The 23836-nt window shown below is 47.8% G+C and overlaps 1 protein-coding gene across 7 annotated transcripts in view; it reads right to left on the bottom strand.

Annotated features, from left to right (window-relative positions):
* LOC132396564 (zinc finger protein 131-like) overlaps positions 1 to 23836 on the bottom strand; it is a 125613-nt gene that overhangs the window by 71744 nt on the left and 30033 nt on the right. For all 7 annotated transcript variants that reach the window (XM_059974218.1, XM_059974214.1, XM_059974221.1 and 4 more), the window contains 3 exons: positions 13495 to 13639; positions 7624 to 8408; positions 982 to 1112 (listed from right to left, as the gene is read on the bottom strand). In XM_059974218.1, coding sequence (XP_059830201.1) covers positions 982 to 1112; positions 7624 to 8408; positions 13495 to 13639 — 1061 coding nt within the window. The remainder of the gene's footprint in view (positions 1 to 981; positions 1113 to 7623; positions 8409 to 13494; positions 13640 to 23836) is intronic.

Here is a 23836-nt window from a genome sequence, read left to right as displayed (position 1 = left end):
TATCTACCTGTGACGCCACTTTTAACAAATTACGGACCTGTATTCCCAGATCTCTCTGTTCTTCCACACTCCTCAGTTCCCTACCATTCACTCTGCAAGATCTATCTTTGTTGGTCCTCCTGAAGTGCACTACTTCACACTTGCCTGCATTAAATTCCATTGCCACTTTTCAGATAACAGCAAGAAATGCAGGAAAAACTCAGCCTGTTGAGTTGCATCTGTGGAACGATTGCAACAGATTCCGTCATTTCCAGCTGATGCAGATCCCTTTGTAAGCCACGATAGTCTTCCTCATTGTCCACCACACCCCAGTGTTGATGTCATCCGCAAATTGGCTGATCCAGTTAACCACATTATCATCCAGATCGTTGATATAGATGACTAACAATGAAGGACCCAGCACCAATCCCTGCAGCACTCCACTAGTCACAGACCTCCAGTCAGAGGCAACTATCTACTACCACTCTCAGGCTTCTCTTACAGAGCCAAAGCAATGTCTAATAGAGACATTGTTCTGGTGTGAACACCGAATTCTCCAGCAGAAACATTGGAAACCACAGGTGCTGAAATTTGAAGCAAGAAACCAGATGCTGAAAGAACTCCACGGGTCTGGCAGCTTCTGTGGAAAAATCATTGTTTCAACTCAATACCTTTCATCAGGACTGAAGGACAGGGCAGCCGGCCAGTATACAGAGATGTGAAGCAAGAGCGAACGGGCAGGTGGTAGGTGGACCCAGGTGAAGAGAGGTAACAGGGCTTTACACTGTACTGCTGCTGAAGGACAGGGAGAGGAGATAGTGACAGGCTGGGAGGTTGAAGAGGCGGGAACACAAAGGGCTGGAGATGACGCAAACCGATGGCAATTGTTCTACAGATGCAATGAGTAGGCTGAGATCCTCCTGGGTTTCTTGCTTTCATCTCAGAGAGCTCTGTTCTGGCCTGGAGGGGCAGAGGTGACCCGCGCAGGTTAGCACTCAGTACCTGGCATTCGTACATCTTCTTTCTTCCTTTCTTGGCACCCATACCAGTACGACAGGCTACCAGGTGGCATTTCAGAGTGCTGTTTCTGGCAAAGCGCTCATGGCAGTTTGGGCATTCAAAGGGCTTCTCACCTGCAGGACAAGAACAGTAGGCATTTCCATTACACTCAGTGGCCACTTTATTAGACACACCTGCTCGTTAATGCAAACATCTAATCAGCCAATCGTGTGGCAGGAACTCAATGCATAAGAGCATGCAGACATGATCAAGAGGTTCAGTTGTTGTTCACATCAAACATCAGAATGAGGAAGAAATGTGACCCAAGTGAATTTGACCATGGAATGATTATTGGTGCCAGACAGGGTGGTTCGAGTGTCTCAGGAACTGCTGATTTCTAGTTTACAGAGAACGGTGTGTAAAACAAAAAGTATCAAGTGAGTGGCAGGTCTGTGAGCAAAAACACCTCTGTTAATGAGAGAGGCTGGAGGAGAATGGTCAATCTGGTTCAAGCTGATGGGAAGGTGACAGTAACTCAAATAATCACATGTTACAACAAATGTGCAGAAGAGATTTTCTGAACAAACCTTGAAGTGGATGGGCTACAGCAGCAGAAGACCACTAGCAGGAGGTAGAGGAGCCTGAAGACCCATATTCCGTGAATCAAGAACAGCTTCCTCCACTCCACCATCAGATTTCAGAGCGATCCAGAAACCCACGAACACTACCTCAGTATTCCATGTTTTGCACCATTTATTTATTTCATATGTTATAATAATTTTATGCCTTCACACTGTACTGCTGCTGCAAAACAAAAGCATTTTTCACATCATACAAGTTAATAAATCTGATCCAGATTCTAGAAGGGACTGGCTATTGGAGGTGGGAGACAAGAAATTACATATCTGAATCAGACTTATTATCACTGACTGACTGTATATCGTAAAATTGGTTGTTTTGTGCCAACAGAACAGTACAAGACATAAGCATTACTATTAATTACAATAAAATTGTAGATAGATAGAACAAAAAGGGAGCAGAACAGTGAGGCAACAATCGTGGGCTCATGGATTGTTGGGAAATCTCAAAGTCCAAAATCCGAAGTAAATTTATTAACCAAGTACATATGTGTCACCATGTACAACCCTGAGATTCATTTTCTTGCAGGCATACTCAATAAATCTAATAACCATAATAGAATCAATGAAAGACCACACCAACAGAGCAGATAACCTGTGTGCAAATGACAACAAACTGTGTAAGTATAAAAAAAGAAAAAAATAGAAAGAATAATAAATAAGAAAATACAAAAAGTAAAATATAATAATAATAAATATCAAAAACATGGGATGAAGAGTCTTTGAAAGTGAGTCCATAGGCTGTGGGAAAAGTTCAGTGACGGGGTAACTGAAGTTGAGTGAAGTTACCCCTTTTGGTTCAACAGCCTGACAGTTGAGGGGTAATAACTATTCCTAAACCTGGTGGTACGAGTCTTGAGGCTCCCGTAACTTCTTCCTGATGGCAACAGTGAGAAGAGAGCATGACCTGGGTGCTGGGGTCCCTGATGATGAATCCTATGACAGCACTCTGTGTAGATGTGCTCAGTGGTGGGGAGGGCTTTAGCTGTGATGGACTGGGCAGTACCCACTACATTTTGTAGCATTTTCTGTTTGAGGGAATTGGTGTTTCTATACAAGGCTGTGATGCAGCCAGTCAATATACTATCCACTACGCATTTATAGAAGTTTGTCAAGGTTTTAAATATCATGCTGCATCTTCACAAACTTCTAAAGAAGTAAAGGTGCTGCTGTGCTTTCTTTGTAATTGCCCTCATGTGCTGGGCCTAGGACAGGTCCTCTGAAATGATAAGGAATTCAAGATTGCTGATACTCTCCACCTCTGAGTCCCGATGAGCACTGGCTCTCGGACCTCTGGTTAAGAGATTGTTGTTGTGGCATCACTCGGCCAGATTTTCAGTCTCCCTCCTATAAGCTGATTCGTCACCACCTTTGATTCTGCCTATGACAGTGGCGTCGTCAGCAAACTTGAATGTGGCTTTGGAGCTGTGCTCAGCCACAGCATCACAAGTGTAAAGTGAGTAGAGCTGGGGGCTGACCTGTGGTGATGAGGTTGTGGAGGAGATGTTGCGGCCAAACCGAACTCACTGGGGTCCGCAAGTGAGGATCCAATTGATTAAGGAGGTTTTGAGGCCGAGGTTTCGGAATTAATTGATTAGGTTTGAGGGGATGATAGTATTGAATGCCGAACTGTAGTCAATAAACAGCATCCTGATGTGTGCACCTTTGCTGCCCCGATGTTCCAGGGGTAAAAGAAGAGCCAATGAGACAGCATCTGTTGATGACCTGTCGTGCCAGTAGGCAAAAGGAATGGATCCAAACTGTTTCTCAGGCAGGTGATGATACGCTTCATCACCAGCCCCTCAGAGCACCTCATTACAATGAATGTAGGTGCGACTGGATAATAATCATTGAGGCAAGTTGTCACGTTCTTTTTTGGCACCAGTATAATTGAAGGCTGCTTGAAGCAGTATACCGAACTATGAGGTTAAAAGTACTGAACGTTCCAGCCAGTTGATCAGCACAGGTATTTAGTACTCAGCCAGGTACCCCATCTGGGCCGGATGCTTTCCCTGGATTCACCCTCCAGAAGGATGCTGTCACATCAGCCCCAGAGACTAAAGTCACAGGGTCATCGGGGGCTGTGGAGTTTGTAATGGTTCCTCCATTGATAGTGTACCTCAAGGATGTGTGCTTAGCCTACTGCTCTACTCTCTGTACCCATAACTGTGTGCCTTTGCACAGCTCAAACGCCATCTATAAATTTGCTGATGATACAACTATTGTTGGCAGAATTTCAGATAGTGACGAGAAGCTGTACAAAAGCAGGATATAACAACTTTTTCAAAGAAAAGGGCTTCCCTTCCTCCACCATCAATGCTACCCTCAACTGCATCTCTTCCATTTCACACGTCTGCTCTCGCCCCATTCTCCCGCCACCCTACCATGGATAGGATTCCTCTTGTCCTCACCTACCACTCCACAAGCCTCAACATCCAGCACATAATTCTCCGAAACTTCTGCCACCTCCAACAGGATCCCACCACCAAACACATCTTTCCCTCCCCCCCAAACTTTCTGCTTTCTGCAAGGATCTCTCCCTATGTGACTCCCTTGTCCAATCATCCCTCCCCACTGATCCCATTCCTGGCACTAATCCTTGAGAGCGGAACAAGTGCTACACATGCCCCTACCCCTCCTACCACTACCACTCAGGGCCCGTAACAGTCCCTCCAAATGAGGTGACACTTCACCCGTGAGTCTGTTGGGGTCACAAACTGTGTTTGGAGCTCCCGGTGTGACCTCTTGTATATCGGTAAGACCCGACATAGATTGGGAGACCACTTCACCGAGCACATACACTCCATCCACCAGAACAAGCGGGATCTCCCACCCTTTTTAATTCCGCTTCCCATTCCGATATGTCCATTCATGGCCTCCTCCATGGTCACGATGAGGCTACACTCAGGTTGGAGGATCAACATGGCATGAACATCGACTTCTTGAACTTCCAGTAATGCCCCCTCCCCTCCTCTCCCCCTTTACCATTCCCCATCCCCTTGTCGCTCTCTCAGCTTATCCCATGCCCGCCTATCGCCCTCCGATGTTCCTCCTGCTGTTTCTTTCTTCCATAGCCTTCTGTCCTCTCCTATCAGACTCCTCTTTCTCCAGCCCAGTATCTCTTTCACCAATCGACTTTCCAGCTCTTTACTTCACCCCTCCCCCTCCTTGTGTTTCTCCCTCCTCTCCCCTCACCTTTTAACTCTACTCCCCATCTTCTTTCCTCCAGTCCTACTGAAGGGGGCCTGACCCAAAACGTCGAATGGACTCTTTTCCATAGATGCTTCCTGGCCTGCTGAATTCCTCTAGCATTTTGCGTGTGTCGCTTGGATTTCCAGCATCTGCAGATTTTCTCTCATTTGTGATATAGCAGCTAATTGAGTGGTGTCAAGCAACAACCTTGCACTCAACTAAGACCAAAGAACTGAGTGTGGACTTCAGAAAGGGGAAGTGGAGGGAACATAGAGGGATCAGAAGTGGAAAGGGTGAGCAATTTCAAGTTCCTGAGTATCATCATCTCTGAAAATCTATCCTGGGCTCAACATAACAATGCAGTTACAAAGGAGGCATCACAGTGGTTATATTTCATTAGGAGTTTGAGGAGATTTGGTATCTCACCAAAGACACTCACTAATTTCTACAGATGTACTGCTGAGTGTGTTCTAACTGGTTGTCTGGTATTGGGTGGGGGGGTGGGAGGCTACTGCAGAGGATTAAAATAAGCTGCAGAAAGTAATCTAATCAGTCAGCTCCATCATGGGCACTCATCTCCCCAGCATTCAGATCATCTTCACATGCCCTCTTTTCATTGCTATCATCAGAGAGGAAGCACAGGAGACTGAAGACACACACTCAATGATTCAGGAACAGCTTCTTTCCTCTGCCATCCAATTTCTGAATGGACAATTAACCCGTGAACATTACCTCACTACTTTTTTTTGCCTGCGTCACTTGATTTCACTTTGCAAGAGGTGACAGCATTCAAGCCCTGCCACAGCTGTTGAGTATCCTTTGTTGGATTAAAAGTAACATTAGCAAATTTGCAGATGACACAAAGCTGGGTGGCAGTGTGAAATATGAGGAGGATGTTAGGAGAATGCAGGGTGACTTGGGCAGGTTGGGTGAGTGGGCAGATGCATGGCAGATGCAGTTTAATGTGGATAAATGTGAGGTTATCAACTCTGGTGGCAATAACAGGAAGGCAGATGACTATCTGAATGGTGTCAAGTCAGGAAAAGGGGAAGTACAAGGAGATCTAGGTGTCCTTGCTCATCAGTCACTGAAAGTAAGCATGCAGGTACAGCAGGCAGTGAAGAAAGCTAATGGCATGCTGGCCTTTATAACAAGAGGAATTGAGTATAGGAGTAAAGAGGTCCTTCTGCAGTTGTACAGGGCCTTGGTGAGACCACACCTGGAGTATTGTGTTCAGTTTTGGTCTCCAAATTTGATGAAGGATATTCTTGCTATTGAGGGAGTGCAGCGTAGGTTCACGAGGTTAATTCCCGGGATGGCAGGACTGTCATATGTTGAAAGATTGGAGCAACTGGGCTGGAATTTAGAAGGATGAGAGGGGATCTAATTGAAACATATATGATTATTAAGGGATTAGACATGCTAGAGGCAGGAAACATGTTCCCGATGTTGGGGGAGTCCAGAATCAGAGGCCACAGTTTAAGAATAAGCGGTAACCCATTTAGAACAGAGTTGAGGAAAAACTTTTTCACCCAGAGAGCTGTGGATCTATGGAATGCTCTGCCTCAGAAGGCAGTGGAGGCCAATTCTCTGGATGCTTTCAAGAAAGAGTTAGATAGAGCTCTTAAAGATAGCGGAGTCAAGGGATATGGAGAAAAGGCAGGAACGGGGTACTGATTGTGGATGATCAGCCATGATCACTTTGAATGGTGGTGCTGGCTCGAAGGGCCAAAATGGCCTACTCCTGCACCTATTGCCTATTGATTCAAGTTTAGTCCAGAAAAGCCAGTTTGCCAGTAAGCTGGCTTTTTTGATATTGTATGTGGACCTCTTGTAATCTCCTTGGTCTCCAGACCTGTGGTGGCCCTCAGTAGATTGCAGATCTCATGGTTCATCCAGGGCTTCTGGCTGGGGAAGACTAAAAGATCTTGTGGGGACACTCTCAACTACGACCGTCTTTATAAATCTGATGACACAGCAGGATGGGTGGAGGGGTGGAGATATCTCTCTACCAAAGGAGGTGAAAGGCACAACATACACAAAAAGCTGGAGGAACAGTTGTAATTTCAGCTGAGACCCTTCTTCAGGATTAGAAAGGTGCTACAATAAGGTGGCGAGAGGGGAAGAAGGCTAGCCAGAAGGTGTTATGTGGCTGTGGTAGTGAGTCTAGATGAGTACATGACAGGGATCACAGAGCGAGAGTGAGATTCTCACTGAATTTCCGTAAGAGACTTTGCAATGGAGCAGCAAGTCATAAACTCAAGAGATTCTGCAGATGCTGGAAATCCAGAGCAACACACACAAAATGCTGGAGGAACTCAGCAGGCCAGGCAGCATCTACTGAGGGAAACAAATTTTGCAGCAGCTGTACATTGCAATACATAGCAAATCATAATAATAAAAAAAAAACCAACAATTTCAGTAAGGTATATACAAACAAATTAAGTAAGTAGTGCAGAAAAAAGAGATGGTGTTCATGGGTTCCTTGTCCATTCAGAAATCAGATAGTGGAGGGGAAGAAGTTGTTCCTGAATCACTGAGTGTGTATCTTCAGGCTCCTGTACCTCCTCCCTGACGGTAACAATGAGAAGAGGACACATCCTGGGTGATGGGTATCCTTAATGATGGATGCCACCTATTTGAGGCATGGCCTTTTGAAGATGTTCCCAATGCTGGGGAAGTTAGTGCCTGTGGCGGCCCTGGCTGAGAGCGCCAGAACCAGTAGCATTCAGGAACAGCTACTTCACTTCACTGGAACCTAAGCACTAGCTCTTCAATGTACAGTGTGATGATAATAAACCACCTTCGTTCTTACCCGTGTGTTTCCTGAGATGCTCTTTAAAGTGTCCGAAGTGGTCAAACTGTTTCTCGCAGTACTGGCACACGTGTACCTTGCGGACGCAGCGCGGCTTTTTGTTAGTGCCCTCTTCGTCGCGGTGGGAGGAGAGGTGTTGTTTCCAGGCGCTCTCCCGCGTGTACTGCTTGCTGCAGAGGTGGCAGACGTAGTTCTCTCCTGAGTGGATCTTCATGTGCTCTTTGAAGTGGTAGAAGAGTCTGAAGATGCGGCTGCACTTCTCGCAGCAGAACACCTTGTCGCCCTGCGCCAGCACCTCCACGATGTGGATGCTCTCCTCTGTGGAGATGGTGGCCGCCTCCGCCTCCGCCTCTGCCTCTGCCTCCTCCTCCTCTTCCTGGGGCTGGCCTGCGAGCTCCAGCTCCCCCTCCCTCTCTGGCTCCTTGTCCACATTGTCCTGCTGGTACTTGCTGGTGATGTCGGCGAGCAGTGCCAGGGCCGACTCAGCCTGCTGCTCCGAGCTCGGCACACTGTCGGCCGGCTGCGCCGTCTCGTCTGCTGCGGGCTGCTCCTCAGCCACAGTCACTCCAGTGTCCGTCGCCTCCTCCTCCATCCGCTCGGTGTCTCCGCCAATCTCCACGATCTCAGCTGCAAAGACGTTCTCCTGGTCTATCTCCACCGTCTCCATCTCCTGGATGGTGGGCAGCGTTTCAGTGATGACAATGGACGTCTCTGTTATCGTCTGATTCAAGGTTTTCCGCTTGTGAAAATTCGTGGCCTGGGCCGTCGGAGACTTGGCGCTGTCCCTGGGAAGCAGAACAGGATAATCAGGGGAAACGGAAAGATCGGGAACGGCAGGCAAAACCCCAGAATGCAGAGCAGGGCAGCAGGGGAGAACACAAGTCAGTGAGATGGACATAGGTAGGGTGAATGAACTGAGTCTTTTTCAGTGTTGGAAAATCAAGAACCAGGGGCATAGACTTAAGATGAGAGTGGAGAAACTTAACAGGAACTTGAGGGGCAACTTCTTTTACACCAAGTGTTTTATGTATATGGATTGAGCTCTCAGAGCACATCGTTGACCATAACGTATACTGCAGAAGTAGAATTAGGCCACTCAGTCCATCAAGTCTGGTCTACCATTCCATCACTGCTGAATTATTTTCCCCCTCAACCCTATTCTCCTGTCTTCCCCCGTAACCTTTAATGCCCTGACCAATCAAGAACCTATCAACCTCCACTTTAAATATACCGATTAACTTACCCTCCGCCATCTGTGGCAATAAGTTCCACAGATTCACCACCTTCTGGCTAAAGAAATTCCCCCCAATCTCCTTTCTAAAGGGACGACCTTGTATTCTGAGGCTGTGCCCTTTGGTCCTACTCTCACATTATAGGAAACATTTTCTCCATGTCCACTCAATCTGGCCCTTTCAACATTCGATAGTTTTCAATGAGATCCCCTCTCATTCTTCTAAACTCCAGTGAGTACAGGCCCAGAGACATCAAATGCTCCTCACTCATTAACCCTTTCGTTCATGAAATCATTCTCATGAACCTCCTCTGGACCCTCTCCAATGCCAGTGCATCCTTTCCTAGATATGGGGCACAAATTTGCTACGTTGAGTTCAGCACTGACTGACAACTCCAGTGGTGATGCTGTTGGTGGCAAGCAGTATCGGTCCTTTGGATTCACCAGTTGTGTGTTGAGGAGGGAGCCAGTTGCACTGGCAGCAGCTTGCTTTCACATTGTAATGCCCTGGCTTGCATATAAGACAGATAGGATGCAACATCCAACCTCGACCCTGACCGACAGAGGCTATCTTAAACCTACAGTCTCTTGAGTTTGAGTTTGGGAAAGATTTGGACCATTTGCACCCCTCTGTGCTGCTCATAATCTCATACACCTCTTCTCAGGTCATCTGTGCTCCCTCTTTTGCTGCCGGGAACACAAACCAGCCTTCCTCCTACTCTGCCAGATTTCCCCATCATACACAGTACAGGAAAGGACAGGCCCTTCAGCCCACAACGCTGTGCTGAATTAACTAAACTAATGACTGTTAATTCATCTAATCCCTCTCCCAACCACCCCCACTCTCTGCACATTATCAGCCTGCCCGTCATCAACAACATACAAAAGTCTTAGGAGCATACACGTAGAAGGCTGCCTGAGATTTTTGCACAGTATGTATGTCATTGTATGTGTTGCTCTGTACTACTGCCACAAAAACAAAAACAGACTTCATGACATATGTGAGTGACGATAAACCTGATTCTGACCTGGGTCTCTATTGTGGACTGAGTGTGGGAAGGGGAGGAGAGGAATCATGGTTGGGAAAAGGGGGAAGGGAGAGGGGAGGGAGCAGGAAGCATGAGAGAGACATTCACACACCCCTCCCACAGCGCTCCACCCTTCACCATTCCCAATATCCTTTGCTCCCACTAGATTTACAAGCTCGCTCTCTGCTCCATGTTGACAATATAGGGCCAGTAATATCATGAGGGATTCCACCCTTCCTGCTCATGGGCCTCACATCAGGGAGGATCCTACCCACCCTGCTCATGGGCCTCACATCAGGGAGGATCCCACCCACCCTGCTCATGGGCCTCACATCAGGGAGGATCCCACCCACCCTGCTCATGGGCCTCACATCAGGGACGATCCCACCCACCCTGCTCATGGGCCTCACATCAGGGAGGATCCCACCCACCCTGCTCATGGGCCTCACATCAGGGACGATCCGACCCACCCTACGCAGGGGCCTCACATCAGGGACGATCCGACCCACCCTACGCAGGGGCCTCACATCAGGGACGATCCCACCCACCCTACGCAGGGGCCTCACATCAGGGAGGATCCTACCCACCCTGCTCATGGGCCTCACATCAGGGACGATCCGACCCACCCTACGCAGGGGCCTCACATCAGGGAGGATCCTACCCACCCTGCTCATGGGCCTCACATCAGGGAGGATCCCACCCACCCTACGCAGGGGCCTCACATCAGAGGATCCCACCCACCCTGCTCATGGGCCTCACATCAGGGAGGATCCCACCCACCCTGCTCATGGGCCTCACATCAGGGAGGATCCCACCCACCCTGCTCATGGGCCTCACATCAGGGAGGATCCTACCCACCCTGCTCATGGGCCTCACATCAGGGACGATCCCACCCACCCTGCTCATGGGCCTCACATCAGGGACGATCCCACCCACCCTACGCAGGGGCCTCACATCAGGGAGGATCCCACCCACCCTGCTCATGGGCCTCACATCAGGGAGGATCCCACCCACCCTACGCAGGGGCCTCACATCAGGGAGGATCCCACCCACCCTACGCAGGGGCCTCACATCAGGGACGATCCCACCCACCCTACGCAGGGGCCTCACATCAGGGAGGATCCTACCCTCCCTGCTCATGGGCCTCACATCAGGGAGGATCCCACCCACCCTATGCAGGGGCCTCACATCAGGGAGGATCCTACCCACCCTGCTCATGGGCCTCACATCAGGGAGGATCCCACCCACCCTGCTCATGGGCCTCACATCAGGGATGATCCCACCCACCCTACGCAGGGGCCTCACATCAGGGACGATCCCACCCACCCTACGCAGGGGCCTCAGATCAGGGACGATCCCACCCACCCTACGCAGGGGCCTCACATCAGAGAGGAGACTACGTAGCATCCACGCCAGCACCACCAGATTCATAAACAGTTACTTTCCCCAAGCAGTGAGGCTGATCAACACCTTCAGCCACCAACCCACCCCTGCGCACCCCCAATCACCACTACTTTATCATTTCCCTTATTAAGGAGACAGAGAGCCAAGTTACCAGGTGAACGAGGAGTTTTTGGGGTACTGCAAGTCTGTGTCTTTATTGATGCTTTGCTGCACGCTTGAGTGCTCAGTGGGGGGTGCTGATGCTTTTTGCTGGGGGGTGAGTTGGTGCCTTGCTGCTGCCTGTGTGTGGGAGGGGGAGGTGGGGGGGGGGCTTAGGAGTTCTAATGTTTTGTTCATTCTTTGGGGCACTCCTCTGTTTTCCTGCATGTCTGTGAAGAAAAGAATTTCAGGATATATATTGTATACATTTCTCTGACATTAAACGTATCTATTTATATTTATTGTGTTTTTTGTGCTGCATCGGATCTGGAGTGACAATTATTTCATTCTCCTTTACACTTGTGTACTGGAAATGATATGAAATAATCTTGAATCTACCTACCCCTCGTACCGGAAATTTCAATCCTGGGGAAAAGATACTGGATATGTACTCCATCTGTGCTTCTCGTATTTTATTAATTTTATCTAATCTCTCCTGAGCCTCAGTCACTTCAGAGATAAAGGCCACAGGTTTTCCATAGTACCTCTTCCAAACCAGGCAGCATTCTCGTAAACCTCCCGTGCACCTTCTCCAAAGCTGCCACATCCTCCTTACAATGAGGTGACCAGAATTGAATGCAATACTCTAAAGGTAGCCTAAGCAGTTTTATATATCTGCAATATAACTTCCCAACTCTTGAACTCAGTCCCTCGGCTAACGAAGGCAAGCATGTTGTTGCCTTCTTCACCACCCTACTGACCTTGGCAGTCATTTCTAGGGAGCCATGTTGCCAGAACCTAAGAACCTGCTGTTCAAGATAACAACATACTAGGTTGTATAATGTTATTTCCAGTACATAGTGAATAGAAAAGAACAGAACTTTATTGTCATTCCTCAAGACAACGAGACTGTCTTGGACTGTACTACTACAGTCTGTGCAAAACAGATATTTACAGTACAAGGTCACTGGCAAGCTGGGGTGGAGCATTATACAAGTGTACAACAGCCTGCAGGAAGAAGCTGTTTTTTTTAGTCTCGCTGTCTTGGCTAAGATGTTTCTGTATCTTCTACCTGATGACAGGAGATTGACGTGTCTGAGTTGGGATGGGTCTTAAATGTAAGGGAGAACCAAATAACTGTTACTCCCGATCCGATGCAGCATAAAAACACAATAAATATAAATCCATGGAACAGTTTATATGCATAGACAGTATATATGTCAGGAAAGTGACACCAGGCACAGGAGTGTCTGTACATAAGGTGACTGACAGGAAATGATAAAGTAGTGGTGGTTGGGGGTGCAGAGGGTTGGGTCAGTGGGTGGAGGTGTTGATCAGTGTTACTGCTTGGGGAAGGTAGCTGTTTTTGAGTCTGGTGGTCCTGGTGTTGATGGTATATAGCCTTCTCCCTGATGGGTGTGGGACGATGTGAATTAACTGTGGAATCTCCCTTCAGGTCAGCACCTCACCCAGGCCAAGATTGAATTCCATCTGCCACTTCCCTTCCATTTCTGCACTCTTGGGTTGGAGAAGCAACATGAGGGAGCTACAATCAGGGTGGAGGAGCAACATCTTACATTCTGTCAAGGTAGACTCCAAACTGATGACATAGACATCACATTCTCCAACTTCCGGAAATTTCCCCTCCCCCTCTCTCTTTTTCATTTCCCCACTCTGGCCTCTTACCTCTGCTCCTCACCTTCCTGTCACCTCCTTTGCCTGATGCCCCTTCTGCCCTTTCTCCCATGATCCACATTCCTCTCTAACAGCCTCCTCCTTCTTCAGGCCTTCAACTTTTCCACCTATTTGCTGCTTCTTACTTCATTCCTCACTATCCCCCACCCACCTAGCTAAGCCTATCACCTTCGAACGTCATCTTCCCCCCCCCACCTTCTTATTCTGGCATCTTCCCCCTTCCTTTCCAGTTCTGATGAAGGCTCTTGGCCTGAAATGTGAACTGTTTATTAATTTCCATAAAGCTGCCTGACCTGCTGAGCTCCAATGGAGCCCACGCAGCCCAGTGTACCTGCTCCCAAAGGAGCAGAGACAAACACAAGCCCCCAATTTTACCGGTTATTGAGGGCTTTCATCGCCTCCTCCATCTGTAAGTACTCTGCTGCCTTCCTGACGTCACTCGCCTCTTCCTGCTGCAGCTCCATCAGCTTGGCAGTGTAGGTGAACTCAATCAGGTGCTGAAACGCCAGGTTGCTCACCCCTGAGACCAAACAGTAAGAGATCAGTGTTACCACCTCCATCCTCATCGCCTGCATACCCTCATCAACACCGACCACCTACACCCACTGCAGATGAACTTGACAGTTTAAATGTCAAGTTCAAGTTTATTGTCATTCAACCACACACGTATGCTGCTGAACAATGTTCTTCCAAACAAAGGTGCACAACACAGTACATATAACACAAAACGTAAAGTACCATGGCCACAAATAACAAATAATAAGCTGTATGTACGATACAAGTTTAAAAACTAAACTGTGTAATGCCTATGCTTCATATGTGGTGGTGGCAGGGAGTTCAGTAGTGTTACAGTCCTTATCTACGGTACCTCCTGCCTGATGGCAGGGAGTCAAAGAGATTGTTGGACAGATGGGAGGGATCGTTGACGATTCTAAAGGTCCTGCGTACGCAGTGCCCCTGACAAATATCTTGGATAGGTGGAACAGAGACCCAAGCAACACACACAAAATGCTGGGGGATCTCAGCAGGCCAGGCAGCATCAATGGAAAAGAAAACAGTTTGAGCCGAAACCCTTCAGCAGGACAGGAGAAATAAACTGAGGAGTAGGTTTAAAAGGTGGGGCGAGGGGAGAGAGAAACAGAAGGCGATAGGTGAAACCTGGAGGGGGAGGAATGAAGTAAAGAGCTGGGTTGACTGGTGAAAGAGACAGAAGGCCATGGAAGAAAGAAAAGGGGGGAGGAGCACCAGGGAGAGGCGATGGGTGGACAAGGAGATAACATGAGAGAGGGAAAAGGGGATGGGAAATGGTGAAGGTGGGGGGGGGGGGAGAGTTGAGGGGTATTACCAAAAGTTTGAGAAATCGATGTTCATGCCATTAGGTTGAAGGCTACCCAAACAGAATACAAGGTGTTGTTCCTTCATCCTAAGTGTGGCCTCATCACGACAGCGGAGGAGGCCATGGATTGACATATCGGAATGGGAATGGGAAGTGGAATTAAAATGAGCGGCCACTGGGAGATCCCACTTGTTCTGGTGGACAGTGCGTAGGTCTCCCAATCTATGTCAGTTCTCACCAACGTACAGGAGGCCACATTGGAAGCACAATATATTGACCCCAACAGACTCACAGGTGAAGTGTTGCCTCATCTGGAAGGACTGTTTAGGCCTCTGAACATTACTGAGGGAGGAGATGTAGGGGCAGGTGTTGCACTTGTTCCGCTTGCAAGGATAAGTGCCGGGAGGGAGATTGGTGGAGAGGGACAAATGGACAAGGGAGCCCTGCGGAAAGCAGAAAGTGGGGATGGGGTGGGGGGGGGGGGGAAGTGGAAGATATGCTTGGTGGTGGGATCCCATTGGAGGTGGCGGTAGTTTCAGAGAATTATGTGCTGGACGCAGAGGTGATAAGTGAGGACAAGAGGAACTTTATCCCTAGTAGGGTGGTGGGAGGATGGGGTAAGAGCAGATGCGCATAAAATGGAAGAGATGTGTTTGAGGGCAGTGATGATGGTGGAGGAAGGGACACCCCTTTCTTTGAAAAAGGAGGGCATCTCCTTCGTTCTAGAATGAAAAGCCTCATCCTGGGAGCAGATGTGAGAGAGGGAGGAATTGAAAGGGGATGGCGTTTTTACAAGTAACAGAGTGGGATGAGATGTAGTCTAAGAGGCCTAAAGTAGCATTGAGAGTCTGTTGGTTTATAATATACATCAGTGGACAAGCTGTCTCCAGAGACAGAGACAGTGAGATTGAGAAAGGGAAGGGAGGTGTTGGAAATAGACCAGGTGAGTTTGAGGGCAGGGTGGAAATAGGAGGCAAAGTGGATGAAGTTGACAGGTTCAACATGGGTGCTTTTTGCAGGTAACAGAGTGGGAGGAGGTATAGTCCAGGTAGCTGTGAGAGTCCATGGGTTTATAATAGACATTAGTGGATAAGCTGTGTCCAGAGATAGAGACAGTGAGATCGGAAAAGGGGAGAGAGGTTTCGGAAATGGAAATGGACAAGAGAGACCCTGATGAGTCTCTCACCAGTCCTAACATCAAATTATTCACCCCTGACAGAGCAGCCTCCAACTGATGGCATGAATATCGATTTCTCCTTTCAGTAAAAAAAATTCCCTCCCCCTCCTGTTCTTTTATTCCCCACTCTTCTCACCTGCCTATCACCTCCCCCTGGATTCCCTTCTCCTTCCCTGCCTCCCATAGTCCACTCTCCTCTCCAATCAGATTCCTTCCTCTCCAGCCCTTTACATTTCCTACCAATCTGGCTTCGCCTATCATCTTCTAGCTATCCTCCTTCCCCTGCTCCCCCCATCTTTTTATTCTGACATCTTCACCCTTCCTTTCCAGTCCTGATGAAGGGTCCCAACCCAAAACGTTGACTGATTATTCACTTCCATCGAAGCTGCCTGACCTGCTGAGTTCCTCCAGCATTTTGTGTGTGGTAGTCGGGATTTCCAGTATCTGAAGAATTTCTCCTGTTAAAGGTTAGGTTTACCTTTACTTGTTATATGTATGCTAAACATTGAACACACAGTGAAATGTGTCATTTGCATCAACGACAAAGACAGCCAAAGGATGTGCCGTGGGAGCCTATGTTTCTGGCACTCACATCTCTACCCACAACTTCCTAATGATTTACTTTTCTTGAAAGAGAGCAGAAAACAATTCATGGAAATAGTATAAAAAAAAGAACAAACTGTTTAATTGAGTAACAAATTATGTACTTAAATGAAATACAGAACACTTTAGAATATTACCACAGTACTATAGAAGTGTGCATTAGTTGTTAACAGTTACCAACAGAGGAATTGACTGCTCTGTGTTGCCGTGTTTTATTGATTGACTATAAATGAACAATATCAGCACTGACACCCAGAGCAGATAATGGACTGCCTTCATTGCCTTCCTGCACGAAGTAGCATCATAATCCGTGAGCCAAGTTATCGAAAATCACTGCTTTTTGATTTGGAATAACACAACATGAGCAGACACAACTGACACTATTTAAAAGCTGTTTGCTCTAATCATGGTGAAGTGTCTAACAGCCACAATAGGTGCACTTGACTGACACTATTTAGAAACTGTTCAACAAGCCTCAGGTCCCAATTAAACAACAAAATGTCCCAAATAGAAGAAGGGATTGCCAGCTATTTTCGAGACTAGTTTTGTTCTTAAGAGTTGTCCCAAATACATAGCTGCCCTGATTAAACAATGGCCCAATTCCAATTCATTTCCACAGCATGTAATTTAGTGAAACCAGATTAGTCAGACCTATTTGAAGGTGCTGTGATCTGAATTTAGGTGGCTCACTGATTACCAATTCATCGCTCTGACAATGTAAAAGAACTCGATCAGGTGCTGAAATGCCAGTTACTCAGCCCCAACACAAGGGTAAACTTTATTTGTCACACCTACATCAAATGTTGAAGCAAAGAGTGAAACGTGTCATGTGCGTCAATGACCGAGGAGGAGCTGGGGGCAGCCCGCAAGTGTCAGCGTGCTTCAGGTGCTAACCTGGCATATCCACAAATTATTAACCCTAGCTAACCTGCGTGGGATGTGGGAGGAAACCGGAGCACCCACACTGTCATGGGGAGAACCTATAAAACTCCTTAAAGACAGCAGCAGGAATTGATCCCCGATTACCAGCACTGTAATGCATTGGGCTACAGCATCACAGGAAGCTAAGGACAGCCTCTGCTCTGCTCAAACTCACTCAGCCTCCCTTGCCGCCCTGTCACCAGTTGCTTCGGACAGACTCAAGAGCATACCGACCCTACTACATCGACAGAGGCTTCCCGAGAGGCAACAGTCCCTCAGCATTGTTGCAGCCTCTGAAACGTGCGGGAACTGTCTCTCCTTCCTAACTTCAGGGTAGGCAGTGGCCATGGTCCAAAACAATGGCTCCCTGTGTAGGGACCAGCAGAGTGGATGCTGAGAAGTACTGAGAGCCAGCTCTCCTTCACGGGGAACAACGAACTGAAAAATGGAGACGTTTGGTGGAAAGAGAGAAAGAGCAAACAAGAGCAAGACAGATGGGGTGGAGAGGGAAAGGGACAGAGGGGGAGGGGAGAAAGGGGGAGAGGGGGAGAGAATGATAGACAGAGACAGAAAGAGGAACATGTCTTTCAATTTGAGTTGGTGGAAAGGACAATTCTGAATTTCCCTGAGAGGAAAAAAGAACTTACAAGGACTCTTACCAGGTGACTAAGGCTGGAGGAACTCTGATGCCTAATAGTGAGAGGATGTTGCCTATTTTCACATCCTCTTCACCAAGGTGTTGTCACATCTTGAACCACTCACTCTATCTCTGCTGTGATTGTTACTTTAATGTTACTCTCCACACTATAGTACTTCAGTTTCCACCATCTGTTCTGTCCACCATTTTGTGCACCGTCCTGTGTTCTGTACACCGTTCTCTGCACCGTCCTGTGTTCTGTACACCGTTCTGTGCACCTTCCTGTGTTCTGTACACCGTTCCCTGCACTGCCCTGCAGATGCTGGAAATCCAACACACACAAAATGCCAAAGACCCTCTCGGCTCAAACGGTCGACTCTCTATTCATTTCCAAGGACACTGCCTGACCTGCTGAGTTCCTCTGGCATTTTGTGGGTGTCACTTTTATGATGCTGTTTACATTGTAAATTCATGCTGGGAATTATGTGTTTATGTACATTTTATTCCATATCTGTGCTTTAACCTCAAACTTTATTTTTATATAATTCTTTGTTTTTTTATAACTGTTGAATGTCATTTTTTGTTGCATGCCGCGCCCTGACGTAGAAATGAGAAAGCTGATCGCTCACACTTGATAAACAGATTGATAGAGGGGTAGAGCAGAGAAGCAGGCCTCTCAACCCCACGTCCAACCCAACCTCTTTTCTTGGCCACCTGCATTAACCTGGACTGGGTCTGCTCAAGTGGCTCATGCAAGTGTGGGTCTAAGTGCCTGTAACTGTAGCGACTGTATCTGATTCCACCACCTTCACTGGCAGTGCATTCTAAACATCAGGCAGTCACTCAACCAGCGGAGGAGTCTGGGCAGCTCCCTTGGGAAGAAAGAGTCTTCCAATACACTTACACATAATATATAGGAGAAGGATTAGGCCATTCTGGCCATTGAGTTGGAAAGAGGCAAGGCTGTGGAGGCTAAAGTTCAGACAACACACAGTATGATACACAGGAGGAATAACAGGCAGAAACTATACAAGAGATTCTGTCAGTGTCTGTTGTACCTACACCTCAGGGACTGCAGCAGTTTAAGAAGGCAGCTCATCACCACCTTCTCAAGGGCAACTAGGGACAGGCAATAAGTGTTGGCTTAGCTGGCAACAACCACATCCCGCAAATGAATAAATAAATAAAATCAGAAGCAACACAAAAAGCTGATGAGCATCAGCGGATCAGGCAGCATCTGGAGGGAAATAAGGCCACACCCTAGACCACAAGACATAGGAGCAGAATTGGGCCATTCAGCCCATCGAGTCTGCTCTGCCATTCCATCATGGTTCATTCATTATCCCTCTCAACTCCAGTCTCCTGCCTTCATCCCACAACCTTTGACACCCTTACCAATCAAGAACCTGTCAACCTCAGCTGTAAATACACCCAATGACTTGGCACCACTACCATCAGTAATAATGAATTCCACACATTCACCACCTTCTGCCTAGAGAAACTCCTCCTCATCTCTGTTTTAAATGGACAATAGACAATAGACGCAGAAGTAGATCATTCAGCCCTTTGAGCCTGCACCGCCATTTTGAGAACATGGCTGATCATCTACTATCAATACCCGGTTCCTGCCTTGTCCCCATATCCCTTGATTTCCCTATCCATAAGATACCTATCTAGCTCCTTCTTGAAAGCATCCAGAGAATTGGCCTCCACTGCCTTCCGAGGCAGTGCATTCCAGACCCCCACAACTCTCTGGGAGAAGTTTTTCCTTAACTCTGTCCTAAATGACCCACCCCTTATTCTCAAACCATGCCCTCTGGTACTGGACTCTCCCAGCATCTAGAGCATATTTCCTGCCTCTATCTTGTCCAATCCCTTAATAATCTTATATGTTGCAATCAGATCCCCTCTCAATCTCCTTAATTCCAGCGTGTACAAGCCCAGTCTCTCTAACCTCTCTGCGTAAGACAGTCCAGACATCCCAGGAATTAACCTTGTGAATCTACGCTGCACATCCTCTCCAGCCAGGATGTCCTTCCTTAACCCTGGAGACCAAAACTGTACACAATACTCCAGGTGTGGTCTCACCAGGGCCCTGTACAAATGCAAGAGTATTTCCTTGCTCTTGTACTCAATTCCCTTTGTAATAAAGGCCAACATTCCATTAGCCTTCTTCACTGCCTGCTGCACTTGCTCATTCACCTTCTAATCTGACGCCCTCCAATCTGAGTCTGTGCCCTCTGGTCTGTACAATGGGAAACATTCTCTCCACATCCACACTATCTAGGTCATTCAATATTCAATAGTTTCATTGAGATCCCACGTTCACCAGGAATGAAAAGAAAGAAAGGAGCTTCCCCCCCCCCCCCCCCCACTCCCTCTTGATCACAAACACGAGATTCTGCTGATGCCGGAGGTCCAGGGCAACACACACAAAATGCTGGAGGAACTCAGCAGGCCAGGTAGATTGCATGGAAATGAATAAACGTGTAACGCCGAGACGCTTCTCCAGGACTGGAAGGGAAGGGGGCCAGCAAAGATAGAGAGGTCCGTTGAAGTCTGATGGTACTATTTTTAAAAGTCTTTATTTATGAAAGGGGCACAAACGCAAGATTAATACAAACACTCAAATATACGTAGTCACTACTTAATCTAAAAGCGCGGGTCTAATAATAACCATCAATAAGAAACAGCTCGATCGTTTGTCTAGGGGATAAATTAGTGTCCGATGGAAATATAAAAGTCACTCAAATTCCTGCAGGCTTCTGGCTTTCGGGGGGTGGGGGGGGCACTAGGTTTTCACTCGTTGGAGAGAGAGAGAGAAGGGGGCAGAAATCAGAATAAGAAGGTGAAGGAAGGGAAGGAGTACAAGCTAGAAGGTAATAGGTGAAGCCAGATTGGGGTGGGGGGAAGGTAGGTGGGTAAGGGAGAGTGGATAAAGTAAGAAGCTGGTGATAGGTGGAAAAGGTAAACGGTTGAAGAAGGTGGAATTGAAGAGGAAGGAAAGTGAACCATGGGAGAAGGGGAAGGATAAGGGGCACTAAGGGGAGGAATATAAAAAGGGGTAGTGCAGATGAAGATGGAGGAATCTGAAAGGACAGCACAGTGGACCACGGAATAAAGGGTAGGCGGCCAGGAGGGATGAATGGTAAATGATAAGCAGATCAACGGGGTAGGGAGGGAGAAGAAATGGAGTGATCGGGATCAGGGAAAGAAAGGGGGAGGAGCAGTTGCTGGAAGTTAGTGAAAGCAGTGTTCAAGACATCAGGCTGGAAACCACCAAAGCAGAAAATGATGTTTCATTGCTTTAATATCTAGAGGAGGTTGTGGGTAGACAGGCCAGTGTAGGAATCAGAAGAGGAATTAATGTGAATGAGCTCTGGGAGGTTAAAGGTTTTAGCTTTATTTATCATACGTTTCCTATGGTGGGGGAGTCTAGGGCCATAGGGCACAACTTTCAGTGAGAGTGCCGTCCATTTATAACAGAGGTGAGCCTATGGAATTCATTGCCACAGGCAGCTGTTGACACCAAGTCATTGGGTGTACTTAAAGCGGAGGTTAACCGATCCTTGATAGGTCAGGGCATGAAAGATTATGGGGAGAAAGCAGGAGAATGGGGTTGAGAGGGAGAATAAATCAGCCACAATCAAATAGTGGAGCAGACTCGATGGGCTGAATGGCCAAATTCGGCTCCAATGCTTATGGTCTATTGCAACATACAGTACAATGCATTGTTTGCATTAAATTAAATCGGCAAGGATGGCACTGGGCAGCCCACATGAGGCGCTAACATAGCAGGCACATAACTCACCAGCCAAAACCCTTATCGTTAGAATGTGTGGGAGTAAACAAGGGCATCAGGAAGAAAAAAACCCTTGCGGACACGGAGAGAATGTCAGTGGCACGATCGCTGGCACTGCAATGTCACACTACCCGGCCACCTTGGTTGATATGGTGGACCACCAAGTGAAGATAAGTCAGCAAAGCAATTCCCCAACCCGTATCTAGTCTTGTACAAAGCAATTCTCCACCCTGTGCCAACCATGTAACCTACTCTAGAAGCTGCCTAGAATTACCCTACCACATAGCCCTCTATTTTTCTAAGCTCCATGTACCTATCTAAGATTCTTTTATATTACCCTGTTGTATCAGCCTCCACCGCCGTCGCTGGCAGTGCATTCCACACATTCACCACTCTTTGACAGAAAAACTTACCTCGGAAATATCCCTTGTACCTTCTTTCAAGCACCTTAAAACTATACCCCCTCATCTTAGCCATTTCAGTCCTGGGAAAAAGCCCCAAGCTATCTGCACATCAATGCTTCTCATCATCTTATACACCTCTATCAAGTCATCTCTCATCCTCTATCGCTCCAAGAAGAAAAGGCCAAGTTCACTCAATCTATTCTCATAAGGCGTGCTCTTCAATCCAGGGAACATCCTTGTAAATCTCCTCTGCACTCTCTCTATAGTATCCACATCCTTCCTGTAGTGAGGTGATCAGAACTGAACACAGTACTCCAAGTGAGGTCTGACCAAGCTCTTATGTAGCTGTAACATTACCTCACGGCTCTTGAACTCAATCCCACGGTTGATGAAAGCCAACACAGCATACGCCTTCTTACAACACTGTAAGGCGGCGCTCTGTGAACTGTACGGGGCCATTAGCGAACTGCAAAACACACACCCTGATGGTCTGTTTATTGTCACCGGTGATGTTAACCATTAAGTCAGTGCTCCCCAAATTCCATCAGTACGTGGACTTTGCAACGAGCGGGGAGAACGTGTTGGACCTGGTTTACACAAACAGCCCCGCCCCCACCTCAGATACTCAGACCACATCTCTGTTATGCTAATCCCAGCATACAGACTGCTCGTCAGGCTCTCCAGACCAGTTCAGAAGCAGGTGAAAACCTGGCTAGCAGGAGCCATCTCTGCTCTTCAAGACTGCTTTGAGCACACTGACTGGCACATGTTCAGGGAGGCTGCAACCGATGGCAACTCCACCAACTTACAGGAGTACACAGTATCAGTGACCAGCTACATCGGTACTCTGTCCAAGACCTTCACTATACGCGCTAACCAGAAGCCATGGATGACCGCAGAGGTACGTGCACTGCTGAGGACCCATCACTCCGCCTTCAGAGCAGGCGACAAGGCAGCCCTAACAACAGCAAGGGCTAAACTGTCCCGAGCCATCAGAGGGGTAAAGCGTGCAAACGCCCAGCTAATTCACAGCCACTTCCAGGACAGTGGCGACACGTAGCACATGTGGAAGGGCATCCAGGACATCACCAACTACAGGACAACATCACCTGACTGTGCAGGTGATGCCTCCCTCAAAGATGCCTGAATAACTTCTATCCCCGGTTTGAGGCAGAAAATGATGTGGAGGCGAGGAAGTCCACCCCTCCTACAAATAAACAAGTGCTATGTCTCACCATGGCCGATGTGAGAAACTACATCAGCAAGTGCATTGATCCCTGTGCAGGGTCAACCCACGGAAGGCTGCTGGACCAGACAACATTTCTGGTAGAGTGCTCAGAGGATGTGCAGACCAGCTAGCAGATGTTCTCACTGACATCTTCAACATCTCCCTGAGCATGCTTCAAGGCCGCCACCATCATCTCTGTGCCGAAGAAGTCTTCAGTGTCCTGCCTAAATGACTACCGGGACGTTGCACTTACATCCATCATCATGAAGTGTTTCGAGAGGCTCGTCATGAGGCATATCAAGACCCTGCTGATCCCTCACTGGACCCCCTGCAGTTTGCGTACTGTCCCAACCGCTCAACAGATGATGCCATTGCCACCACCCTCCACCTGGCCCTAACCCACCTGGACAAAAAAGACACATACATTCGGATGCTGTTCATAGACTTCAGTTCAGCATTCAACACAATCATCCCTCAGAAACTAATTGGAAAGCTGAGCCTACTGGGCCTGAACACCTCCCTCTGCAACTGGATCCTAGACTTCCTGACTGGGAGACCTCAGTCAGTTCGGATCAGGAACAGCATCTCCAACACCATCACACTGAGCAC

The sequence above is a fragment of the Hypanus sabinus genome, chromosome 7 (assembly GCF_030144855.1).
Source record: "Hypanus sabinus isolate sHypSab1 chromosome 7, sHypSab1.hap1, whole genome shotgun sequence".
Lineage (NCBI taxonomy): Eukaryota > Metazoa > Chordata > Chondrichthyes > Myliobatiformes > Dasyatidae > Hypanus > Hypanus sabinus.
Note: the sequence above shows the minus strand (reverse complement) of the source record. Positions and strands in the feature narration are given on the sequence as shown.